Source organism: Ursus americanus, chromosome 14 (genome assembly GCF_024610735.1).
Source record: "Ursus americanus isolate L20-20 chromosome 14, mUrsAme1.1.p, whole genome shotgun sequence".
NCBI lineage: Eukaryota > Metazoa > Chordata > Mammalia > Carnivora > Ursidae > Ursus > Ursus americanus.
In genome coordinates, this window is record NC_142140.1 from 26,802,968 (window position 1) to 26,816,936 (window position 13,969).

The 13,969-nt window shown below is 43.2% G+C and overlaps 1 protein-coding gene across 12 annotated transcripts in view; it reads right to left on the reverse strand.

The window, feature by feature from the left end:
* ATXN7 (ataxin 7) overlaps window positions 1–13,969 on the reverse strand; it is a 147,882-nt gene that overhangs the window by 32,766 nt on the left and 101,147 nt on the right. For all 12 annotated transcript variants that reach the window (XR_015726657.1, XR_015726656.1, XR_015726654.1 and 9 more), the window contains one exon: window positions 1,624–1,876. Coding sequence is in view for 7 of the 12 variants with exons in the window: in XM_045807526.2 (XP_045663482.1) it covers window positions 1,624–1,876 (253 nt within the window). In the remaining 5 variants the exon portion in view is untranslated. The remainder of the gene's footprint in view (window positions 1–1,623; window positions 1,877–13,969) is intronic.

Below are 13,969 nucleotides of genomic sequence, written 5' to 3' on the forward strand. Positions count from 1 at the left end.
CACAGCTGGTGAGCACCGAACACCTGGGCCTCTAATAAAGAATTGAGTTTTCTGAGAATCTTCCTGACGCTATCATCTGGGCGGCAAATGTTGGTATAAAGCTAACAGTTGGCCTGGTCCCCCTCTAAAGCCCAACTTCATCCAAATAAAGAAGATTTGGATTGATGAGGTTTTATAAACTTTGTTCAGTGAAGTCAGTGCTCAAACAGCTGTTAAGCTGGCGAGTGACTTACACATAGCACTGGCATTTTCTTTGGCTTTCAGATAGGTCCAGGAACGAAAGCCAAGCTTGCTGTACTTGTCCTTCTGACAGATGAGCAGAGGCTGGGGGCTTAGCAACCAGGACAAACAGCACCAAACAGCTGTACCTGGAAGAGCCTGACAGCAGCAGAGACGCTGCAAGAAGCCACGGCCTCTCCCAGCTGGCAAGGTCCTCGAGCAGCAGCAGGTGCTAGACACTGCCCAGAGATTAACCAGGTTATCAGACCTTGGGACTGAGATGTGTGGCATGCCCTCCAAAAGGGAGGCAGGCCAGGGAAAAGCTACCCACCCCCAGGACTGAGGGCTGCCATGACAAGGCAAGATAGGTTTCTCTGGAGCACTCGGGCTGCTCCCTCACGTGACCACAAGGAGCCCGGCAGCCTGCAGTTCCACTGCGCAAACGTGCCCAAGCCTTGCCTGGCAGGGGAACTTCTTCCAGGCTTCCCCCGTCACTACTGTGATGGACACCCAAGACTGCGGGGGAGGAAGCACTGTCTCCCTATTGCTCTGCAGGCTCCAGAAAATCCTGGAACAGCATCTAGGAATCACTTCATCTTTTCATTCCTGCTGTTATCAACGGCAGCAGCACAAGCACCAGTGTCCATTTATTTACTGTCTCCTGTGGGCCAGACACTACGCCAGGTGCTTGACGCTACCATGCTAATTCTACTCCTCCCAGGAACTCTGCACCGTGGCTGTTACTCTCACACTGAGAGAGAAACGGTGCCTCGCTCAAAGCCCCGCAGTTAGGAAGGGGCGTGCGAACCCAGGCCTGACTGGAGCACTCCTTGGCTAAAGCTCCTCGACCTTATTATGTTTCCTTTTTTTTTTTTTTTTAATATTTTATTTATTTATTTATTTGACAGAGAGAGAGAGAGAGAGAGACAGCCAGAGAGAGGGAACACAAGCAGGCGGAGTGGGAGAGGAAGAAGCAGGCTCTCAGTGTATGAGCCTGATGTGGGGCTTGATCCCAGGACCCCAGGATCACGCCCTGAGCTGAAGGCAGACGCTGAGCCACCCAGGCACCCCTATGTTTCCTTCTCCTTATCTGGAAAATGGGGATAACAACAAGAGCTGTTTCATAGGCTTGCTGTGATAACTAAGTGACAGGACACAAGGAGAGCCAAGTTTCCATAGCTGGCACACAATAAAGAAGCAGTATTATTGTATTATTAACCTCACTATTACTATTCTGTAAAGCCTCCCAAACTAGGACAGGGAAACAAAAAGTGACGACATCTATTTGCTCTCCCCCCCAGCAGCCTCTCTTTTCCCGTGACTGACAACGCTCTCGGATGCTACAGGTGTGCACAGCTCCACCTCTGGCACCAAAGCTTTCAGAACCCTCTCGTCCATACTCACATTCTACCATGGGGGACTCTACTTTGCTGAATGGGATGCATGGGCCTGGTGTTCCCCCTGAGCTGGAATTTCTCTTTGGGTGATTTCAGCAACTTGGAACTTAACGAGGATGCGCTTAGAACTCCTCCGCTGGAAGAGCGGCTGCTTCCGCTGCCGCCGCCTCCTTTGCTTTTGGACAGAGAAGGGAAGAAGGAAAATACTGAAGTGGGAGGAACGGCTAAAGAAGGCTTGCTGGATGAGCTATGTCTTCTTTCTGAAAAGGAAAACAGGAAGGAAAAAAAAAAGAAAAAGAAAAAGACACAGTTTCAGGCAAGTCTCCAATGGAATCCTAGAAGAGTCCCCTGAAATCAACACATTTAGGTTCAAATATGCGTCACTAAGTGAAAATATATTTAACGCAGCAGCTTTCAGAAATGGCTTATCTAGGCCCCACAGACTTATTTAGGATTCTAGGAACTGGTCCTTCTGCTTCGGAAACATCTCAGCACAAAGCGGTTTAGCATACATAGATAGCCATTAGGAAATTAAACAGCCATTCTAAACCAGAGAATATTTGGGTTTGCAGGCTAGAAACGAACCTCACTCCAACTTGCAGTTGGAGAGGCAAATTATTCATTCATCTGCAGAGCTGTACCAACTGACACTGCACGGATTTCCTTCTTCCTTGCTAGCACAGTATCTTTCCAATTTTCAGAATTGCAAAATGTTAAGAAACAAGTTGTACCTTATTTTTTTTTGTCACTACCCACCAGCATATGACACCAAATAAGAATGTTTCTAGGGTTATCTTATCATTCTTTAAGAATCTGTTCTGCAATTTTCCAGTGAATCACTTCACTCCCTTTTTTTTAATCATCTCTCTTGACTACAGATGGCATAGCTCTGGTTCACGCCACTAAGATGCCAAAGGCGCAAGACAAAAATACCACAAATAGCTCCGCCTGCTTTTTAAACCAGGAAGTAATTCATGGTTAAATACCGACTACACAGGTTTAACTGAAAGGAAGTCTACCCACTGGAGAATCAGGTTTTCTCTGCGTAAGGCAATCCACACTAAATAAATTGAGAGCTGTTGAAGAATACTACTATCTGAAACAAGTAAATTATTTAGTAACTTTATCTACTTAAGTACCTTATGATGGTAGTAGCTTAGTGTCTTCGACGAAACTTGCAATTTAAAATGACACATGGCTTTACTGTAAGTTTTAAAATGTACAGGATCCAACATTTACTTATCACAATATGGAAGCTATATGAATATTTTAAAAATTAAGCAAACTAGAATCAATGATCATACGCATCACACACATGGTTTATTTCTAAAGGTCATCTTATACCAGTCCTGAGGCTCTCTAGGCAGCTGAGATGACTTATTCCCAGGAGGCCATTAGTTCAGTGATGCTTTATACAGTGCTTAAGAACCTGCTTTACAGACAAAACTCCAGTTGTCCAAGTAGACCACACAAAGGCCACAACCAAGTTAGGATGGCTAAACTGATAGTGATTTTTAAGTGCCTGTTGCTTTTTTCCCCCCTCTAATGAAAGTTCTGCGTATGGGAGGGAAAATTAAAATAACTTAAGTTTAATAATTTTCCAAATTTGGCATCCGAGAGGTTCCCCCCACCCCCACCTTCTAATTTAGCTTCTCTCTCCTCTGTGATCCCCAAACACTGTCTGAAGATCCTTCTAAGCATCAGCACTTGTCAGCCAGGACTGTAAAAATCGGTTTCCAGTTCTGCAGCCTCCCTTGGATGGTGAAGCTTCCTGTCTGGGTCATCTCTGCCCCTGTGAGGCATGGCACAGAGCAGACCTTCAATTAACATTTGCAACTATCGGTACAGCTTTTCTTGTGAGGAGAAGTGACTGTCAAATGGCCCTAGACCAATGGTTCTCAACCCTGGCCACACACTGGCGTAACATAATGGGCTTAAAAAATGTGGAGTCCCAGCCTCCGAGACAATGATTTAACTGGTTTGGGGTGTGGTCTGGGCATCAAGACTTTTATAAGCGCCCCGGTGTTATTCCACTGCGCAGTCAAGGTCGAGAGTCTTCCTCATACAGGGCTAAAGCTCCAGAACCATTAGACATGGCTGAGTAAGCTAACATATGTAGAGCACTGAGAACACTGCCTGGGCCGGGGCACTCTGTATCAGCGTCTGTTAAGTAAAGCTCACTGCTACTACCTGTTCTCAAACAGTGCTTTCCAGACGTCCATCCTGCAAATTATTTTCACCGTTCTTACGAAAGCTACGTAAAATACTCTTTGTAATTCAACATTTTTATTTAAATGATCAACTCTACTGTTCCCTCCTCCTCCTCAGCCAATATTAACCAGTTTCTCTCATGGGGGCATCACTGGTATTTTGGACAGAACAATTCTTGTACAGGATTTCAGGATGATTAGAGGTCCTGCCCCCTATCCCTTAATCACCAGCAGTGTCCCTCTGCCGGGGGCAACATGAAACTACCTGCCAATCCATTTTCACATCACCTAATGTGAAGCACAGTACCACCCTCAATTGAGAGCTATTTCTCCAAACAGTAGTGTCTATGAAACAGGTCTGATAAGCTTGTTAAATATATTTTCTGATATATGTTAAAATAAATATTAAAATATTCCTGCAAGTTCATCCACAGCAATCTTGTACACTTCTGGTGCAAGTGTACTAAAGGAATAAAACCATGTTTCTGTTAGCAAGAGGGAGAAAAACCCCAACTACAACTTTTACTTTAACGAAGTACACTGTTTTTTACTATTCTCTGGGGGGTCAGAATTCTCAAGCAAGTGTCTTAGAGTTAATGTGATGCATTTTCTCTTGATAATCAAATGATGTAAATAAAATTCTCTATCTAATTCAATACAGTTTTGCTTGTAATGTTGGTTTTGAGAAAGTAAATTTATTTTAAAGTCACTGATACACTAAGGAATGAATTGAACATAATGAAATACTGCACTTGCTTTTGCAAGATTTCATCTGCAAAAAGCACTATGTCAATGCAGAAAAGGACACCTGGCTGAACCGAGCCATGTGGGCTTACACAAAACACACCCCTCCCCCGCAAGCATCCACCACCCGCCCCAGGCCACCACGGATGTAAGGAGTCATACCCGTCCACAACCGGTGCTACAACTTTCCCACAATTTCAGATAACCTTCCGTCCACTACTTCACAAGAGCTCACAAGCTGCAGCCCTTCCAACACCTACTTCCAGAAGCAAATGTCAGGATGTTTTCTTGTATTAACCTACTCTTAACCATTTAATCTACGTAAAACTGTACTACCGTTTTTGTTAGGTTCCTATCTTTTTGGTATCACTAATAAAGTTGTGAATGTTGTGCCCATAACCCCATTTTCCCAATGAGTCTCATGTGGACTGTATTACACAATTTTGCACAGCATAGTAATTTCTTAGGAATGCATGCTGTGTGACAGCAGAACTGACTGTAACTTCAAGCTTGTCCTTTTAATCCTCTATACCCATCACAGACCACTGCTGCCATTTTCTTCAGCTAACACTTCTTTTCTTGTCTATTAACTTTTGATATGGGATTCTACACTAGAAAAATCAAGAATCAAAAGTTTCCAAACATTGGAAGTCAGCTGATGTATCAATAACATTTTTAAAAAATGTATTTTTTACTTCAATAATAAAAGCTACTTAAAAACTAAGAATGGCACTCTATCATGTGAATTTCTTTCATTCACCAAAGCTTGAAACAGACTTGGGTGATGTGTGTCTGAGTACGCGTGTAACAGATTCTGGCTGAAAAGTGCCAGCTCAAACCCTTGTCATGCTGCTGAATTAAGCTGTTCCTTCACATCATGGTCTGGTAACTTATTCTCTGGAAAGGGCGGCATCTGGCTTACCCTCTGCGAGAAAGCAAAGAGGAAAAAACAAATTTAATTACAGCTGAGTTGGACTCTCCTCATCCTTTCACTGTGGGCCTTTATTTTTCATAAGATTTTAAACTGGGCCTCCAGCTTAAAAAAAAAAATAAAAGTGTTTGTTCCTAGATCAAAAGAGAAATGGGTAAGTTATGGGTAGGGTTAGGGACCTTATATTAACTGGTGGCCAGATTCTAAGCATAACTGCAGTGTGGTTTGGTAAGGAGTCCAAGTTGAGTTTTCAAACCACTCCTCTCTCTGGGGTCTGGCACCAGCTCAGAGAAAGGACACTCTGTTGTCCCTGAATGAGGAGGGCACTTTGAATGGCTCCAGCAAGAGGATCAGGCAGACCAACAGATAGACAAATACAGATACAGGGAAACACAGAGCAGAGACTCAGACCAACGGAGACGTATGGATGAGTGGGGGTGGGGGGGGTGGGGAGCAGCAGTGGCACTGGGGGTTTGGGTTAAACAGAGCAGACAGATGTGGAGAAAGAGGGAGAGGTAAAGGGGGCGGGGGGAGAGAAAGAGACCATGTGCACGCATACAAGAGATGGATGCACTGGGCTTTCTTCCCCCTTGCGGCTTGAATGTGTGCTACCACTGAAGGCAATGGCAGGACACTGGGAAAGGTAAGGTAGAGGACAGCTCTCTTTAAGTCTTCCAAAATGGAAAGCAACCAAAAATACTGAGCTTGCAATCTGGGATTTATGCTGAGGTTTAAAAATATATGTATGTATGTGTTGACAGCCAGGTACAAACCAAATAGGAGTTCAAAGCAAATAATTAGATCTTTTTAAGTCGTAAATAAATACTGCTTTGAAAATAACTAAAAATAATTTATATGCACAAGTGTCAAAGTTAGGATACAAACCTAAAAAGCTGTCAAAGCAAACTGTAACTTCAAACCATTCATGCTGGAAAAAAAAATCTACAAGGAGGTATGTCCAATTTTAAGTGATTATCCCTGGGATTAAGTGCCTATACTTCTTTTTTTTTTTTTTTTTAAGATTTTATTTATTTATGTGACAGAGAGACAGCCAGCGAGAGAGGGAACATAGCAGGGGAGTGGGAGAGGAAGAAGCAGGCTGATAGCGGAGGAGCCTGATGTGGGGCTCGATCCCATAACGCCGGGATCACGCCCTGAGCCGAAGGCAGATGCTTAACGACTGCGCTACCCAGGCGCCCCAAGTGCCTATACTTCTGAAAATATTTGTATATTGTTTAATTTTTCTATAATGACTATGGCTTACTTGATTATACTTTTAAGGAAACCAGGGCATTTCATGTGGTGCTCTAGCCTCAGTCTCACACATGCCAGACTACAGCAAGGCATATTATCATTTACAAGCAAGGAGTCATCTGTCCCATTCTCACCGGTCATCACGTAAGAGCAGGTGACAGCACCTAAGAGCTCCTAGGACCACTTCACAAACTTATTTTTGCTCAGGGGCTCTTCTATTCATGTTTTATAACTCAAACAACTGACTGATTAGAAGTCTCACCTTCAGCAACATCAACAACAGCAGCCACTGTTTCCTGGGCAGAAACCACGTGTCGGGTACCACGCTATGTAATTTACAGAGGTTATCTCATTCAGTCCTGACCATCTTCGTACAAAGCAGATACTGTTATGATCCCCGCTTCCAGATAAGGAAGCCAAGGCTTTAAGGACTCAGGATAGTTGCCCAACAACACCCAACTAGTTAAGAGGCATAGCTGGGATACAATCCCAGGCAGGTTGACTCTAGCACCCAGACTGGACCATACTATAATCCACCTGCCCTTATGTGGTGTTATCAGTAAGCCATAATATGTGGTCCAAAGGCAGGCAGAAGAGGAGGGTGAAGGTGAGGGCTGGGGCATATAACAGTAGGAAGCCCATCTTCCCAGGTGCTCGGCAAAAGCAGGCTAACTGCCAGCACAACAGACTGCAGAGGCTGAGCACACAAGGTCGAGACAGAACTTTAGTGAATTCAGGATAGGGATCCAGAATCCGTTTATGGGAAACCCAGGCTGTTGTGGATTTCATCTTTCCATTCTGCAAGCTGCTATCCTAAAGATTAGCTACGCATGTCAGCCAGTGTAGCTTTTTTCTTCTTTGCTCAGAGGGGTTTTAAACCATCAGAGATGGTTGGAAGAGTGAATTTTGGTAGAAAGTATCAGGCAGGGCTATCTTTCTGGCTAAAAAGAAACATTTTACAAAGTTCCCAGATGAGTCCATTTCACTAAGAACCATCAGGAGGGGCAGCAAATACCTGTTCTATAGGATTAGACTGGCCCCCTCTGGACTAATACAAGGCACGCTTCTTGTCGCTCTCTGGTCTCCGGTAGGTCATGGTTGCCTTTCCAGCAGAGGCTCAGGGCTGTCAGGCACAGTCCTGACGTGGGCTAAGTAACTAATCAGCCTGAAGAGAATCCAAATTAAAATTAAAAAATGCTTTTTTATAGATCCCCTGAAAGGGCAAGAACTCTGGAATCAAGAGACGGGGGGTTCAAAGCCTTGCTCTGCCACTTACCAGATGGGTAATGCTGGACAATAACCTGATTCCACCCACCCTGGCACCTCTTCATCTGTCGTACCTACCCTGCAGGGCTACTGGGGATTCAGCGACGGAGAGTTGTAGAGCCCACAGCGCAGGGACAACTATGGACCAGACACCAGGAACTCAGCAAGCACCAAGACAGATGCCCCCTGTGAATTCAGCTAATGCCAGTTACAGACTTCTGTGAGAAAGGTGTGCTGATTACCAAAGCAGGCCGAAATCACTAATAACCTAACCCACTTGATCTTCTCCAGCAGGGACAGCTGCAGGCCACATATCTAGGGCAGAGTCCAGGAAGACACAAAGCTCTTCTCCTAAAAGCTCAGACAAACAACTTTTACAATTCATTTAAAAATGAGTAAACTTACACCAACCAAAAGGAACACTCATTCAAGCTAAAGTTATTTTATCAATAAAAAGTTGTCTCATTTTTCTGACAGAAATGAGTCACTCAGGAAGAACTGCAGGTGAATGGAATGGAAAAAAGTGAAGATCAAGTCTCAAATTCAGCTTTATAGGTCCAAAGGTGGAAATTTTAGGCCAATTATTGAAGAAATGATTCCTAACATTCACAAATTTTTCTCTAAATGAAACCGATACTTTTGGATAGATTTGGTCAGATAAGGTCATAAAGAGTGTGTACTCTGTACAGAAAGGCCTTATGAAAAATACTAATCCACATTTGAAGGAATGTATGATTTCATGGAGTCACTGACGGCCCCATCCCACTAATACTCTACAACTGTCCCTTTTAAAGCAAGGATTTTTAAATAATCAAGCTTGTACATGGCTATAAAATGTTCAATGCCCACATATGGATCACTTGGCCAGGCACAGCAAGTAATAACTGCATATAACAAAAGGCTCAGTTTGGAAACTTAGCGTCACTCAGTAAGCACGCCCTTCACAGAATTTATTAAATTGTTTATTTTAACATCCAGGTTGAAAACTAACCCTGATGTGTTATTATCCAGCTCCCAATTAACCCAAACGGTCATACTTCACTTGCAGGCTGCCAAACACAACTCCTGAGGTGTCATGTGGCATCACCTGTCTTTGTTACGAATGACCCCTACAATCATTCAAGATCATGGACTATAAAGCAAGACTACACAAACATCTTTCAACTCTCAGAGCATCTTCCTTGCACATGTCGTCCTCTGCTCCACATCAGGGTTTTCCCTAGCCTTCTGACATTCAAAGCAGAATCCCATTCTGGATCTTTCATCATTTCTACACAGTATCTAGATTTATTATCTACTTACTATATTTTTCAAAATTCAGCGGCTAACTAGGCATATGTAATTTAGCATTATCAATGAAACCATGACTTCGAGTTTGACACAGTAGTTACCTATTATTTTCCTAATAAATATTTAAAAAAATACTTGGCATACTATCTAAATTCAGTGTGGACATGAAATCACTACATGTGAACATGAAGCGTTTAATGATGTCTTCTCACTACTTTCATGGTCAACTTTTCCCTGTAAGTTTTCTTCTTCTTGTCTAAAGGCACTCACTCTCATGTGTCTGACCAGCAAACACGATCTTACCCCCCTTCCTGTCCTCACATATTCTCTTTAATCCTCAATCTGCTTTTTCTCTGATCCAACTTCTTTAGGATCCCCAAACACTCGATTAGACTACTCCAGAGAGAGGTGGGTGAGGTCTAATGCTAAAAAAACAGCCAATCCATGAGACTATCCCCCCACAACATTCAAATCTCAGGCTGGGGAATCCAGAGCTGATCTCTTGACAGGCAGTGCCTCAAAGGACAATTAGCCAAGACTGGAGCTGGGAGGCAGCCTCAGAAAAGCATGCTTAGGTGGGTTACAAATGGCACTGAAAAACAGGGAGGAAAAAAAAGTCTTTACCACAAAGCACTCAGCATCATTTCCACTAGAGAGATTTAATTGAAAAGGATGATTTCAACACTGGCTGCCCTAACAAATTAGTCTCCAACTGTGACTTCTGCCAAATGCATTTCTCCTCCCCCTAAAGCAGAGGTGTTTTTAAATTAAAACATAAGGGGAAAGTGCAGAAAAGAGAGTCATTTACAGCACTTGGGCCACTTGAAACAACTTTTCACCAAAGGTCTATAATCAAATTATCAAGCTCTTCAAGTCAGTGCTTTATGACGGAAATAAAAGCCCGACTAAAGTATTCGGGGTCTCCTGGCATTTCCACGTCTCCGGGCAGGGTGCACACTTGCAGCATCCCCATTCACACCAGCGGCATGAAAGAGAACAGATCACAAAGGGCAGATTACAAGGGAGAGCGACTCCAACTCCAGTGGGGGAAGGGACAGGCGTGAATGGATTGTAAATAATGTTGCTAAGAAGGGAGCAGAAATATGGCAACTTCAAATAATCCTCTTGCCAGGAATTCTTCCCATGGGGAGGGACTGTTCTTTCTGTACTTTCCTTTCAAGTGTGTGAGAAATATGAAAAACTTAACTGAATATCTGGGGGTACTCCTCCCCTGCCATCTTAACTTGCAGCTCTTTGCAAACACTTACAGTGACTTTTTAAAAAATTCAAACACTTTATTAGAGGAGATGAAATGAGAGAGAAAAAGAGGAGGCACCGAATGGTATCACAGGAGATCACCTTGGTTATGAGTATAACATCATTTCTTCATAATCATAGTTATAAGACAGCTCATTTTAAGGAACAGTGAATGGCCCGAATGACCAGTTCATTTCCTGACGGGGGCCCTTCCTATGCTTCTGCGACCGTGTTCAAGGTGCAGACTCAGAGCTGAGGGTTATCATCATGATCTCAAACTGGCATGCACAGATGTTTTCAGTGAAAGTACCTTTGGGGAAAAGGCTGCTGCTGCCCTGAGCAAAATACAGCCACCAAACTCTAATTCTGCTGCCACCATTTTTGACTACAGGCCATCATGCCACAAATGACACGCTGGCTGACACTTCTACGTTGCTAACAGTCATAAGGACTTCTCTCTGCCGTCCTCAGGAAGCACAGTGTTACCCAAAGGATGCTGGCAGACTACAGCAAGCCATCACCCTGCCTGAAACAAACATGATCTCACTGACCGATGCACAGCATTTCCCCCAGAGTCGCTCCCCTCTCCCTCTCAGTTACCAAGGACTTGAAAAATCTGCATTCCTCAGGTATCAACATGTGAGAAGAAAAAAGAGCCAAAACCAAAAATCGACCAGTCTCCAGCTACTTCTGACTGAATCCTTCAGTGGTTAGGGAATGAAGCATCCTACAGTTGAGTGATTTATCATTTGAAGTTTAGTCTTCCAGTTTGTTATATACCACGTGCAGTTCAATCATCAACATACTCAGTCCTTACCCAAACTTCTCTGTACTCACATTTTGGGCCTATGTCCCAAATGAGAGATACAAGGCTATCATTAAAACGCAAAGAGGGAATTTAAAAATAAACCAAAGTATGCCTTTCCCACTCCAATCCAAATTTTACACACACACACACACACACACACACACACACTCCTCCAATCCAAATTTTACACACACACACACACACACACACACATGGGTAGGAAGAGACAGAATTAAAGGAACCCGGTAAAACTTAAATTAGAGTTCTCTTTTTCATTGTTTTTGTTTTGTTTTGTTTTGTTTACATGAAAACGGCTGTGCAGGAATCCCCGCAGGGAACACTGTCTTCCCAGGCAGAAAAGGAGTAGCAAGTCCAAGGTGCAATGGAATGACAGCACCATCTGCCACCAAGAGCTACACTGAGTCTAAGTCACATCCTTATTGCTATTCCCCACTAATTTTGTATCCTTTTAATTTCACTTTATTCTGGATGGGGGAGGGAAGCAAACAGCGAACAGGGGAATGACAAAAACCTCAAACTCAGAACACAGCCCCAAAAGCCTTCTTCATTAAGCACTCTGTTAATAAGGAATGGGTGATTCATTAGTTAACAATGCCAATGTTTTCAATGAATTTGTAGAACACATTTTTTTTTTTTTTTTGAAAAGAGAAACAGTATCTGCCCCACCTTCAGGCTGGAGCTAATGAACATCAAAAGCAATATTCAAAAACGAAACCACAAACAGCAAAACTAAAACTGCCTGACAAGAGATCGTTTTTAAAAAAGAAATTTTAGGGAATTAATAGCAATTTGATCAAAGTTTAAAATCTGCCTACATTTACAGCCCTTCAAACTGGTAGCTAAATTTCAACCTCAATTAAAATCATCCGGTCAAGCTCATTACTGGAGAAGCCATGAAATGTGAATCCAGGGAAGAGTGAAGAACTCCACCGTCACCTCACCCCCTGCTCACCCACAGAAGCAGGAGACAGTTAGGGCAACTTTGCGAACAGACTCCCAACACAGCCAAAAACAATCAGCTGAGCTCCGCTCGCTACCTTGATAATACAACTGAAAAAAATCGTTCTTTCTGGCAGTCAGTATGTAATTAAATTTTTATACACTCAATTTAAGTTACTGAATGACTTTCCAGGGCTACTGTTTGTATTTTGAAGTTGTTCTTCCTCTTGACACAGTGCTCTGTTTGAAACTTTGCTGTGGATTTGAAGTATCTGACAAAACAGCTTTCAAACACATTCTACAGGAAACACTATGAGCTGCCTGTCACAAAACCTCACTTACCACAAGCGAGATAAAAAACAAACAGTTAAAGCGTGTTACAGCGTTCCTCCATTTTTAGAGAGCGGCGTAACTAATGCTTTCCCTGTTTCGAGATACGGGAACCGTTTGGTGCAAACCTCAGCATTTTGTTGGAGTTAATAACAAACTAGACTCCTGTCTGAGTTTGAACTTTGTCCAGACCACTCAAATGACATTTCAGAATGGCTCCTGTGAACGGCTTGCAGCAGCTAATCCCCCTTGTTGCAATTACCCACTGTGATCCACTAGCCCTGCAGAGCTCACTCCCTCCAGCACTTCGGCAACCTACAGCTCAGGGCCTGCTGGCAGGGGAGGCCCAACGCCAGGAGGAAAGAGGCCTACACGAACTCTTCCCGCTCTGTTTGGTTCCATGGAACGTTAGCAAAGACCTAACCCACCTCCCGCAAGCTCCTCCACCACTGGGCCCCGAGCCAAGCCCAGCCTCTGGAAACTGCCTCGGAAAACTTACCCAGTGGAGCTTTCAGCCCTCGTGCGGAGGAAGGGCTGTTCTGGAGAGGCTTCTTGTCACCTTCCATTCACATAATCTGGTTGTGCTTCATTGCACACTTGCTACTGCAAGCTTGCATCATGACTTGGGTCTGCCCACCAACTCCAAATATGCTCCATGTTTGGTCTTATGTAACATTTGCTACTACTGTAAAAAGCACTTGAATTACAAAGGTCCTGGCAGATCAACAGAAAACAAGGGGTGGAGTCTAATTTCATCTAATATGGTCATACAAGGCGTCCTGGCTGGTGTAAATTAATCCTTCTATTTGAAAGGCAATTTGCCAAAACTGGGGAAGATGGAACTTATGAATTTAACCTGCTAAACTGTGAATTTACTCACACCCTGATTTTTCTGAATACCTTGAAATGGATGCTGCTGCTACCAGGTATATTAGAAAACTTACATGTTTCATGATACAGCCTGCCTGCATTTTAAGCCTCCATAAAACCTAAAAGTTTTAAAGTTAAAGCATTTCTATAAAAATCAGCAGCCTCTCTCAACATTTTATTTCCCCATGATCTGTACTTAAAAATAATTAAAATTTGTCATACTGAAGCTTACTTTTCCTTCCTACATCTAATAACAAAAATCTTAACCAATATTCTGTGCATTTTTATAAATAAATCTAATTTCAGAAGAATATACGCCTAATTGTCCAGAGTTTGGTGTTCAATTATTACATGACTGACTAAAGCTGGGACCTTTTAAACTTTTAATCTAAAAACTTCTCTCACTGGGGCGCCTGGGTGGCACAGCGGTTAA